Source organism: Elephantulus edwardii, unplaced genomic scaffold (assembly GCF_000299155.1).
Source record: "Elephantulus edwardii isolate Elephantulus edwardi_28Jun2011 unplaced genomic scaffold, EleEdw1.0 scaffold00094, whole genome shotgun sequence".
Taxonomy (NCBI): domain Eukaryota; kingdom Metazoa; phylum Chordata; class Mammalia; order Macroscelidea; family Macroscelididae; genus Elephantulus; species Elephantulus edwardii.
This window is the reverse complement of record NW_006399844.1, coordinates 7,557,858-7,570,011: the sequence shown is the minus strand read 5'-3', so window position 1 is coordinate 7,570,011 and position 12,154 is coordinate 7,557,858. Positions and strand designations below refer to the sequence as shown.

The following is a 12,154-nucleotide window of genomic DNA, read 5'->3' as shown; positions in this document are numbered from 1 at the left end:
TTTACTGAAGATTATCCAAAAATGACTGGAACAGCACATCAGCAGAGAACTGCCAGAAGTCCAGGCTGGGTTTAGAAGGGGTCGTGGTACTAGGAATATTGTAGCTAATGTTAGATGGATCTTAGCTGAAAGCAGGGAATACCAGAGGAATGTCTATCTGTGTTTCACTGATTATGCAAAGGTATTTGTGTGGATCATAACAAACTGTGGCTGACTCTGAGGAGAATGGGAATCCCAGAGCACTTGATCGTGTTAATGCGAAACCTATACTTGGATCAAGAGGCAGTTGTCAGAACAGAACAAGGAAACACTGCATGGTTCAAAATTAGGAAGGGCATACCCCAGGGATGTGTTCTGTCTCCATACCTTTCCAACCTGTATGCAGAACAGATTATCCGGGAGGCTGGGCTCTATGAGGAGAAGTGTGGTGTCAGGATTGGTGGAAGATTCATCAACAATCTGCGTTATGCAGATGACACAACCCTGCTTGCTGAAACTGAGGAGGACCTGAAGTGCTTGCCGCAGAGGGTCAAGGATTGCAGCCTCCAATATGGATTGATGCTCAATGTCAAGAAGACAAAGATTCTCACCACTGGGCCAATTGGCAGCATCAGTATGGATGGTGAAGCGATTGAGGTTGTTCACAGCTTTAGTTTACGTGCCTCCACAGTCAACACTCTTGGCACCAGTAGCCAGGAAATTAAAAGATGTATTGCTATGGGAAAGTCTGCTGTTAGGGACCTCTCCAAAGCACTGAAGAGCAATGGTGTCTCTGGAGACTAAGGTATGTCTGATACATGCCATTGTCTTTGCTATCACTTGTTATGCATCAGAGAGTTGGACAGTGACTAAGGAGGATAGAAGGAGGATTGATGCCTGGTGCTGGAGAAGAGTATTGAGGGTATCATGGACTGCTAGGAGAACAAACAGATTCATCCTGGAAAGGGTTAAACCGGGTGGCTCCTTGGAGGCAAGGATTCTGAGGCTCCATCAAACATACTTTGGACATGTTGTAAGGAGGGACCGGTCCTTGGAGAGGGACATCATGCTTGGGAAGGTGGAGGGACAGCGCAGGAGGGGAAGGCCCTCTATGAGGTGGATTGATTCAGTGACTGGGGTAATCAGGATGGGCGTGTCAGGGACAGTACAATTGGCACAGGACAGAGTGGACTTTAGGGCTGTTGTACATAGATAGGGTTGCTATGATTCGCAAGCGACTCAATGGCATATAACAGCAACATTTTCAAATAAGATCATATTCAAGTGTATGAAGGATAATGCACACCCATGTTTATTGCAGCTTTGTTCACAATAGCAAGGAGTTGGAAACAACCTAAGTGCCCATCAACAAACGAATGGCTAGAGAAGCTGTGGTATATTCGCACAGTGGAATACTATGCTGCATTAAAAAACAAGGAACTCATGCAATATTATTCAAAATGGTTGACTCTGGAGAACATTATGCTGAGTGAAATATCCCAGTCACAAAAGGACAAATATTACATGATGCCACTGTTGTAGAATGGGACTGTCCTTGGGGTTGGGGAGAGACTGAATAAGATGGGTTCAATAATGTATACTGCACTGAAACAGAGGAGGGAGAAAACTGTTTAAAAGAGATATATAACTAGGTATTTCTGTCATCACAGGAGACTAGAGCGAGGGCTACATGGTGGAGGGGACCTGGGGGAGGGTTTGTAAAACAATGAAAGAATCTTTTACTTTTCCATAATTTTTGGACTCATGTACTTATAACTTGTTAGTCAAATTTGTGTCTTCTAGGTTGCAACACCCCCATGATACATCTTCAAGGATATGAACATGTACGGCCAAGCACAATCAATAAGAGTGCATCTAAATTCCAAAATCAATCTCCATAATAGTCTATGTGTTTCCTACTGCCAAAGGGGCCCTTTAGAGTAGTGAGAGAAGATCTTCACCCTGAAACCCACAGCGTCCCTTTTCAGCAGGAAGTAGCTAAGAGAATACGCCATCCCCTTTTCCTTATGACTCAGGGTGAAGTCTCTCTCAGGGAGGAGTGATAGGGAATGGCAAAGGACACACTGACAAAGAAGATTAATCAGAACTGGCTTTGACAAGCACTGTGGCATTTGGACAAGAACAAACTGGGAGGAGGGTAGAGAGAATAGTGCAACAATGAATGAATGGAAACCCAAAAATCTCTGTAAATGTTTATGAAAATTAATAAAATATAATTATAGGAAAAAAAAGTATATGAAGGATAGCATTCTATATATCTTTCTTGTGGAACACAATTCAGCTCATAATAGCATTCCTGTCCTCTTATAGGTGTTTCAAGGATTTCCAGTTGCAGAGGGCCAACAAGATGGAACTGCGAAAGCAGCAGGAGGATGTGAGTGTCGTCCGTCGCACTGAGTTCTACTTTGCTCAGGCACGATGGCGCCTGACAGAGGAAGATGGACAGCTGGGAATTGCTGAGCTGGAGCTACAGAGGTTCCTCTACAGCAAGGTATCCAGTATAGAATCACACAGAGTTGGCTGTATTGAGAGGCACTGGCCTATTTCTGGAATTCAACTAAAAAAATAAAAGTGCTCACTATTATATAATTATTAATAATGATCATGATTGGAAATATGAGCAGAGTTCCTCTTAAACACATCGGTTTATAATATTAAATAAGGATATAGCTGTAGATGCATTTGTTTAAATGGTTCCCTCACTGCGTAAGAAGATTATCCCTAGAATTGTGGTCCAGAGGAATAGTTTTAAGTCTAGCTTTTCTGTAATTAGAGCTTGAATGTTGTTGTATGCCATCAAGTAGATTCCTGCTCAGAGTGTCCCTATAAAACACAGTATAGAGTTTCCTAACCTGTAATCTTTATAGTAGTAGATTGCCAGGTCTTTTCTCCTACCGTGTGGTTGTTGAGTTGGAACAGTGACCTTTTGATTACTAGCCAAGTGCTTAACCTTTGCTCCACTTCTATGACTGGTATTGCTATTGGATTGTAATTGCCCACTGACATGGAGGAGAGAGAAGACATTATTCATGAACATTAGGACATGAATGAGAACATTATTATTTTTTTTTAATTTTTTTTTGAGAACATTGTCATCCTGATGGGAAGTAGTGCTGGAATTTAGTGCCTTGGCCAGTATTGTCCCATGAGTGACAGTGGATTAGAGAGTGCATTGTTTGTATGAGAATTAAAATTGTATCAAAGGTTAGGATTAGGTACATAGAAACAAACAGCATGAAAAAAAGTGTATGTCATAATTCTTCAGCAAGTTAATGAGAAAAGCAAATGTTATATATCATATTTCCCGAACAACTTAATTGTAGTGGAGGGAGAATTCTGTCTTTTTAGGTGAATAAATCTGATGACACAGCAGAACATCTTCTGGAGCTGGGCTGGTTTACTATGAACAACCTCCTCCCCAATGCTGTCTATAAGGCAAGTCTTATTTTCCCATTTTTAGCCAGTACCCCTCCTCTCAGTCTACAGAAGATACATGGGTTGAGTTAATGGAAGAGATGCCACTTTGAGTTGTTCATTCTGTATTCTGCAGGTAGTCCTGCGACCACAGAGCCCCTGCCAGTCTGGGCGACAGCTTGCTCTACGCCTCTTCAGCAAAGTCCGGCCCCCTGTCGGAGGTATCTCTGTTAAGGAGCACTTTGAGGTTAGTAACTACCAGTTCCTGAGGGGCACAGGAGAAATAGGAAGTCAAAAGCCATCTGTATGTTGTAGTGCTCTTTTGTGGTAGGTAGACTAAGTAAGGAATAGTGTGTGAGTTTAATGCTTTGACATTTTTCCCTTGTAGGTAAATGTGGTGCCTCTAACCATCCAGCTGACACACCAGTTCTTTCATAGAATGATGGGCTTTTTCTTTCCTGGCCGAAGTATGGAGGATGATGAAGTTGGTGATGAAGAGGATAAGTCCAAATTAGTGACTACTGGTGAGACCCTTTGTGGAGCACTCTCATGGGTGTCAGCCCCAGAGGTAGCTGCAGCTTCAGAGGGGAAGACAGCTGGTGTGCTTGCTTCTTCCTAGGAATACCAGTGGTAAAGCCTCGGCAGCTGATCTCAACAGATGATGCAGTACCTCTGGGTTCTGGGAAGGGTGTGGCACAGGGTTTGAATCGGAGCTCTGGGGTCCGAAGGTCATTCCGCAAAGCACCTGAGGTACCAGAAATATACTTCCTAATTGAACTGTGTGGAACAGACCGAAGGTGGTGTTTGGCCTGGCTGGGAATTTATTTGAGTTTGAGGAGTGAAAGGGAAGGGGAACGTTTGAGATTGTGTTTCTTTTCCTTCTGATGGTTTCAGGGGCTCACATATCTTTCTTGCCTTTCCTAGCACCCTGTGGATGACATTGACAAGATGAAAGAACGGGCTGCCATGAACAACTCCTTTATCTACATAAAAATTCCACAGGTTCCACTGTGTGTCAGTTACAAGGTCTGCACCTCTCTAGCCTCAGAGATTATAGATAGACTCAGAGATTATAGATAGACAGCCAGGCTTCTGTGAGACTTGGAGCTAGATGCCAAGTTTGGTTTGGACTCAAAATGGCATTTGATAGCTTTTTTTTTACTTACTTTGTCTTTTCCTTCTTCCTCTTGCAGGGTGAGAAGAACAGTGTGGATTGGGGAGACCTTAACCTGGTGCTGCCCTGTTTGGAGTACCACAACAACACATGGACATGGCTAGACTTTGCAATGGCTGTCAAGAGGGACAGCCGCAAAGCCCTGGTTGCCCAGGTATCCCGCCAGAGCTCATGGCTGTTTGGTTAGCGGGGGCTTGGCAAAACAGATCTTCTGCTCAGGAGGCCTTTGTTCTAGGATATAATAACAAAACTTTGGGAGAGGAGCAGGTGAATGAAGTGAGTGACTTCTATCCCTGCGTTACCCGTGACTTTGTCCAGATGATTAGACTTAATGTTTAGTTTAACACACATGTTAAACTACTTTTGGTTTTAGGGACTCAGGGCTAACACAACCTCAGGTTTAGAATTCATTCTATTTAGACTGTAAGCTTCTTGAAAGCAGATATCATTTTATCTTTTGAATTGCCCTACTGTGCCTTACATGTAAGTTTAATAAATCTTTCTTGATTTAAATTTTACTTGTTCTTCCTGACCCACTAATATTTACCTTCCCTTTTACTCCTTTCCAACCTGCCAGGTAATCAAAGAGAAGCTAAGGCTGAAGCCTGCAACAGGGTCGGAGGTCCGGGGAAAACTAGAAACTAAATCAGACCTGAACATGCAACAGCAGAAAGAGGAGGAGAAAGCCCGGCTCCTCATCGGTCTAAGTCTGGGTGACAAGAACCCTGGCAAGAAGTCCATCTTTGGCAGGCGCAAATGATCTGTCACTCCAAAAGTGGCTGCAGTACAGGATCGGGCTGAGGCCCTAAAGACTTGTAAAGAATGAGGGATACCCCTCATTCACCGTGATTGGTTGGGGTCAGGGGCCCATGGCTATTATGGGGAGAAGTACCACTTTTAGTAGCTGGTCTATTCCTTACAGAGCATAGTGGACAATAATGTTGACTTCTATCCCACAATGATCAGCAGGCCCAGGGACAGAAAGGCAAGAGAACAAGATCCAGGAAATGAGCACAAGCTTAGGATCCCATCCCCTTAGATCCTGAAAAGGGAGGGAGGGGACAGCCTTGATTAAATGTGATAAATTTTTATAAATATATATATATGCATATATAAAAATATATATATATTTCTAAGTGTAATGGTTTTACTATGTGCCAGAAAACTGAGGAGAGGGGTCTGATCTTGTCTCTCTCTCCACTGCCTTGTGTGAAAGTGTGCGGGGGGTGGGGAGAAATCAGTCCCAACAATGTGTGCCAAGTTCACTTGGGAGAATGGCAATGGGAGCCAGGGCTGGCCATGGTCCCCTACTCTCCCCTTGGGGTATGCCCTGGAAAATGATAAAATGACTTAAAGAGAAAAAAAATATATATTTTAAATTTGATGTTGTTTTTTTCTTCAATTGTGTTGAGTATATGGGTTCAAACTGTCTATCCCATCTCATCAACCTGACACATCCTGTAGCTGCCATTTTAATCAGTAGCCTCTCCTGCCCTTGCTTAAACTGTATCAGATACTTGTCAGTGTGATGTTGGCCCCATATTGATGATTCTCTGTACATTTTAAGTCTGGCTACAAGCCTGTTAGCTGGAGGAAATATAATTTGGGGGAAATGGTGAGGTCTGGGTGCATTACTTGTATTTCTAGTTGTAGATAGTAAGAGGCAGGCTCATGTATAATGCAGCTTTAAGGGGAGGGACTGCTTATATAACGAGGACAGCAGCTTTAGTGGATGAGAGCCAGCTGAGGCAGAGGCTGGGAATGGGAGCAACCAGCTGCCGGCAGGGGCACCGTGCCCAGGTGGCTGTTCCTCATAAGGTAGGCTGTGGGGCTCTGGCAGCCTATTGAGGGGAGATGAAGAAAGCATGGACTTAAAGCCTGGAAAGTGACTGGAGAGTTGGAGTCATAACCATTGGGTTGAGCGGAAAAGCATCCCAACCTTGAACTGAGAAATGTAGGCTGCATCCCTTTCTCACAGGGAAAATGTGTTATGATGACTTTCTAGATGAACTAACTGTGTCCAGGAAATTTAAGCCTTTGCCTGCTGCAAGGCAGAAGCAATTTTTCCTGGCTGTCAAAAAGTCTTACCTCTAGGATTTGGGTTTTAAGGGAAAGGAGGGTTGGTTTAGATGAGTAGAACCTAAAATGCCTTTGGGACAGAAGGTTTAGTGGTTCCCTTGGTTCTCAGCAGGGTGGCAACATCCAGGGCCTTTGGACCCAAGGCTGGAAGAGCCTCTGGTCAGGTGTGGGGACCACCAGGTCAGGTTTGGAAGACCTGTGGGGATTAAAGGGGCATCAGTACCTGCACAGGGAGCCCCTGGAGCCAGCCCCACTGCTAGTCGAGAAGCCTCTGTCTGAGTGGCCTGTGCCTCAGTTCATCAATCTCTTTCTGCCGGAGTTTCCCATTAGGCCCCTTAGTGGGCAGCTGCAGTTAAAGGTAAGATAAGTGGAATCCCTGGAAGGGGCTCATTCTTGGGAAGAAACCTAGAAACATCTAGTTCTCCATTTCTCCATGCAGATTTTAGGCCTTGTGGCCAAAGGCTCCTTTGGAACTGTCCTCAAGGTGCTAGACTGTGGCCAGAAAGCTGTGTTTGCAATGAAGGTAGGACCTACATGCTCTTCCATATTATTCTCTAGATCTTACCTCAAATTTTTGGTTCCAGAGTGGTTTAGTGAATTAAACAAACACTCCTTTAGGAGTCATCATGCCTCTCCTTTATAGGTGGTGTCCAAGATCAAAGTCCTACAGAGGGACACCCTGAGGCAGTGTAAAGAAGAAATTAGCATTCAGGTATGCATGCAACATCCCAGGAGTTAAAGCATTTTCTCTAATTTCCTGCTCACTATTCTGCCCTTTCTGCTTCCAACCTAGTTCAACATAGAAGCTGATCTTGGAAGAAGTAACTATCTACACAATTGTCCAGGTTCTGCTGAGGAAATCTCTAGCATGTTCTCAGTATTACTTTTGGTTTGGTGGTATGCAGGTAGTCAATCCCAATGGTTGAGTTTTTTTGACCTGAGAATATAGCGGCTCCTTTTGTGTATAGCTTGATCAAACCTAGTTTCTTGGCTGGCTTGATTCTCAATATTATTTCTAACTTCCTTTGTTGTTGTTGTTGTTTGTTTTGTTTGTCCCTAGCGGCGGATCAGCCATCCTTTTGTACACAGTTTGGGGGACAGCTGGCAGGGAAAAAGGCACCTCTTCATTAGTGAGTACTTGCCCCTCTTCATCCCGAAAGATCCTTCTACTATACCTCCTATCTAGGTTATCCATCTTGTTGGCTTGTTCTGCCTTTGTCCAGCTCATTGTACCTCTCTATCCCAGAGGAAGAGGGAATAGTATGTAGCAGAAGTTTGGGCATGAGGCCTTAGTGCCTTGAGTCCAGGCCCAGCAGCCTCCAAATGATGCCTAGACTCCTGGTACTTTGCAGTGTGCAGCTACTGTAGCAGAGATCTGTACACCGTCTGGTCCACTGTGGGCTGCTTTGCTGAGGCTTCCATTTCTCTCTTGGCTGCTGAGCTGGTCCTGGTGCTGTGTAAGTAAAACAGGGATGGTAATGGAAATGGAGGAGGAAGAATCAGGGATGGGGCAGAGGGAAAAATTGATACTAACTCTAGAGGTCAAAGACAGGGATGGGGAAGGGCACTAGGGAAATTGGAAAGGATAACCCACACATGCTGTCATCCACAGGCTATCTTCATGACTTTGGTATCATTCATCGAGATGTGAAGGTAGAGTTTAGTGCTTCTCCTTCTTGTATAAAGTCCAGGAAGGCAAGATATAACTGAGGACAGCTGACCTTGGGGGCCCTCAAGGGTGATAAGAATGTGGGCAAGGGTTCTACCAAGTATACATTTGGATAGTGTATAGCATACCTTCTGCTAGAGGTACACATGTTGAAAGAGGGTTAAAAACTTATTACCTGTGATTTTTCAGATGGAGAATATCCTTCTGGATGAACGAGGTAAGTCCTTTTCTTCCCCTATCCCAAGGCTGAGAAATACCTAGGTTTCAGTGCAAGTCATGGCTGAAGAAGGATGGAACAGAGTGCTTCTGCTGCCTTACCTTCTTCCACAGGCCATCTGAAACTGACAGACTTTGGTCTGTCTCGCCACCTGCCTCAGGGAGCTCGAGCCTACACCATCTGTGGCACTCTTCAGTACATGGGTAAGAGAGAGGCTGAGCTGATGGTGAGCATGAAGTAGGGCAACTAAAGGGTGTCAGTATTATGTTCATAAAAAAAAAGGTGTCAGTGACAAATTTCTTTCAACTCTAGCCCCAGAAGTCCTAAGGGGAGGGCCTTATAACCATGCTGCTGATTGGTGGTCCCTGGGTGTGTTGCTTTTCTGTCTGGCAACTGGAAAGGTAAGACAATTGGACAGAGAAGAGAATAACTTTGCATTATGATAGGATAGAAAAATCATCTTATTTCCACCAAGGAATGACAGCCTCTTCCCCTTTAATTCAGTTCCCAGTGGCTGCAGAGAGAGATCATGTGACCATGCTGGCAAGTGTGACCCACTGTGACTATGAGATCCCTGCCTCTCTTAACCAGGAGCTCTCACTCCTGCTCCATGAGGTATGGTTTCTGGACACCAAACCATTCATTCTTTCCTTTTCCTATCATTGAAGTGCTATTTTCCCATCCCTCTGATTAATTTTTTAGGGAGCAGGGGTTCTAACTTGATTTAGGTGTACCTCACTGTTTGTCCTCTAACTAGCACTTCACATTTTATTCCTGGGTTCCTGGCATTATGAATTGTCTCCCACAGATTTCTTCCCCATCTGGAGCAGATGGGGTTTGGTTTTTTTTTTCCCCCCCCCCCCTGGCTTGGAATTGATTTCCTTTGAGTTTGTTGGAGGATTGAAAGGGAAGGAGGATGTCTGAGATCCTATTTATTTTCCTTCTGACGGTTTCTATCTGCTCCAGATGGGCCACTGCTACTGTTTTACTACTTTTAAACTCATAGTTCCTTTATTCCCACCTTTACTCCAAATTAACTTGTTTCTATTCTTTTGGGTTCTAGTTCCTGTCCTCCATAGTTCCATGTCTTGATTTCTCCCTTTCCAGCTTTTCTAGTTAGCCTCTTCCTTATCCCAGTTCCTCATCTTTCTTATTCTATTCTATTTCTCTTCAGCTCTTATGCCAGAACCCTTTCCACCGTCCACGCTATCTGCATCATTTCCAGTTCCACCCTTTCTTTCGGGGCGTGGCCTTTGACCCAGAGCTCCTACAGAAGCAGCCAATGAACTTTGTTTTGGAGACTCAAGCTACCCAGCTCAGTCCGCTGGAATCTATGCCCTTCAAGGACTTTGACTGTGACCTGGAGACCTTCCTGGTTCACTCTAGCACTGCTTAGGTTGGGATAAAGGATCTTCTCTACTGCCAACACAGTATGACTACTTCCTAATTCAGTTTTTTACTTTTGAGCACCTTACCATTTTATTACTTTAGGCTTTGGACTAGAGTTCACATCTTGGGCATTCTATTACTGGCAGTTACAACTGGCCCTATCCTTTCCTGCATCATACATCCTACCTCTCAGTTCAACACCTCAGATCAGGGTGATTTATGACCCTTCCTTTGCTTCACTTTTTCTTGTTTTTCTATCATGTTTCCTTTCTTGAGCAATAATGACACTTCATGGGCTCCCATGGTGCTACTTATGTGTTTAATAAGTTTATCAGAAGCAGTATGAATATTTCTCAAAAATGGACATTTCAACTCCTTATTTCCTTATTTAGGAGATTAAATAATGCACCTAAAGATTAACATCTATAAAAGGAAGTTGTTATTAAGAAAAAAACCCCAAAAAATCTCTATAGTAAATAAAACTTTTTAAAATTTAAAAAATGACATGAATAACCTGAAAGAAAACAGGAATTGAAACATGGGTGAGTTAAAGTCCTGAAGAACAATGATGTCAGCTTAAAGACCAAGGTAAGTCTGAGTCAAGTCCTAGTCTTTCAGTCACTTGGTGATGCACTTGAGAACTGGATGATGAATAACAGAAGAATTGATGCCTTTGAGTTGTGGTGTTGGAGAAGAGTACTGAATGTCCTATGGACTGCCAAAGAACAAACAAAAATGTCTTGGAGAAAATGCAACCAGAGTGTTGCTTAGAGGCAAAGATGATAAAGCTTCGTTTCACATACTTTGGGCATGTTGTTAAAGAGAGGCTATTCCTTGGAAAGGAACATCATGCCTGGAAAAGTGTCAGGTCAAAGAAAAGGAAGAAGACCCTCAATGAATGAATTGATACAGTGACTGTGGCAGTGGGTTCAAGGGTATTGTGTTTGATAAGGATGGCACAGGATAGGTCCAGGTTGAACTCAGGAGAGTTCCTAGGGTCACTATGAGTCATATTGACCTGACAACAGGAAGACATTTAAGTGGATTTGAACAGATACCACTTTTTCCCCTTCTAAACAAAACCACTTCAACAAAAGACCTAAGAATTCTTATACTTATTAGTTTCTAATGGGAAAACCAAGGAGTATTTTATGAAGTATGATATCAACCTTAAGATTTAAGGTTAGCAATCTCAAAAGAACTTTATCTCCTTAGGAAATTATTTGAGTCATAAGCTTGTATATACATTTTGGACTTTATAACATCTTTCATTCTTCATTAAACTTCTTAAAAGCTTCATTTTTCTTCCGTGATTTTAGGGTAAAAAATGCTTTCATCTAGGTCATATTATTTTTAAGTTCTGTCTTATCTCTCTTTCTAGGCCAAAGAAAGTCTGGAGAATTCCTTGTATACTTTTATTAATTCTCTCCTTGGATTAATCCATATTTCTCCTGTACATGGCTGTAAAGGATATTTATCATTAACAATTCATAGTGTTCTTTTTAAGAAGGCAAAGGGGAAAATTTTCTTTGGTCTCATTTGTCCTGAATTGGTTTTTGGTTCTTACCCGAAAGACACTATTCAATTGATAGTATTTTTTATCTTTGTATTAATGTCAGCCCATATAGGGCCCAGATTATGGCGCACATCCATTATGTTATTATATCTTAGCCACATTCTTGATTTCATCTTCCTTCTCTATTTTTATTTTTCTTATTTTAATAATTTTGGTCTTGTTACATTAACTGCATCTTTTTAAGTCTTTTTGGAATATAGTTGATATATAAATAAATAAAATAATGTACCCTTAATTTTTTATTATCTCTTTTGTTTTTCTGTGGACTCTCTTCTAGTTTTATTACATGTAGTTTTGGATTTTCCCCCCCTTAGTATTATAGTTGTCATCACCAGAAATGCATATTGAATAAAAGCCGTGGATATTAAAAGTAGAACTAATGATTTCCAAAATAGGTGTTAAGAATGTTAGGTTGAAATTTAGGAGACATGGTGCTTGGTCCATGAATAACTATCTCGGTATCTTTAGGTGAGAGATTATACCCTCTACATTTTAGTTTCCTAATGCAAGGTGCGTCCGATACAGGCCATGGTCTTGGCAATCACTTGTTATGCATCAGAGAGTTGGACAATGACCAAGGAGGATAGAAGGAGAATTGATGCCTTTGAGCTGTGGTGCTGGAGAAGAGTATTGAGA

At 42.6% G+C, this 12,154-nt stretch overlaps 2 protein-coding genes across 2 annotated transcripts in view; both read left to right on the top strand.

The window, feature by feature from the left end:
* Positions 1-5,974, top strand: part of KIAA0100 (KIAA0100 ortholog) — a 31,143-nt gene extending 25,169 nt beyond the window's left edge. Inside the window, exons 32-39 of the mRNA XM_006890958.1 lie at positions 2,311-2,491; positions 3,349-3,435; positions 3,551-3,661; positions 3,803-3,938; positions 4,034-4,164; positions 4,339-4,440; positions 4,608-4,742; positions 5,166-5,974. Of these exons, the coding sequence (XP_006891020.1) occupies positions 2,311-2,491; positions 3,349-3,435; positions 3,551-3,661; positions 3,803-3,938; positions 4,034-4,164; positions 4,339-4,440; positions 4,608-4,742; positions 5,166-5,348 (1,066 nt within the window). The 3' untranslated portion in view covers positions 5,349-5,974. The remainder of the gene's footprint in view (positions 1-2,310; positions 2,492-3,348; positions 3,436-3,550; positions 3,662-3,802; positions 3,939-4,033; positions 4,165-4,338; positions 4,441-4,607; positions 4,743-5,165) is intronic.
* A 375-nt stretch (positions 5,975-6,349) lies between these two features.
* LOC102852800 (uncharacterized serine/threonine-protein kinase SgK494-like) lies at positions 6,350-9,949 on the top strand. The gene is made up of 12 exons (XM_006891076.1): positions 6,350-6,406; positions 6,780-7,025; positions 7,107-7,190; positions 7,311-7,379; positions 7,728-7,797; positions 8,020-8,124; positions 8,280-8,320; positions 8,526-8,553; positions 8,667-8,756; positions 8,866-8,954; positions 9,058-9,168; positions 9,728-9,949. Exons 1-12 carry the CDS (start codon positions 6,350-6,352, stop codon positions 9,947-9,949), a joined length of 1,212 nt encoding a protein of 403 aa, XP_006891138.1.
* Positions 9,950-12,154: the final 2,205 nt, after the last annotated feature.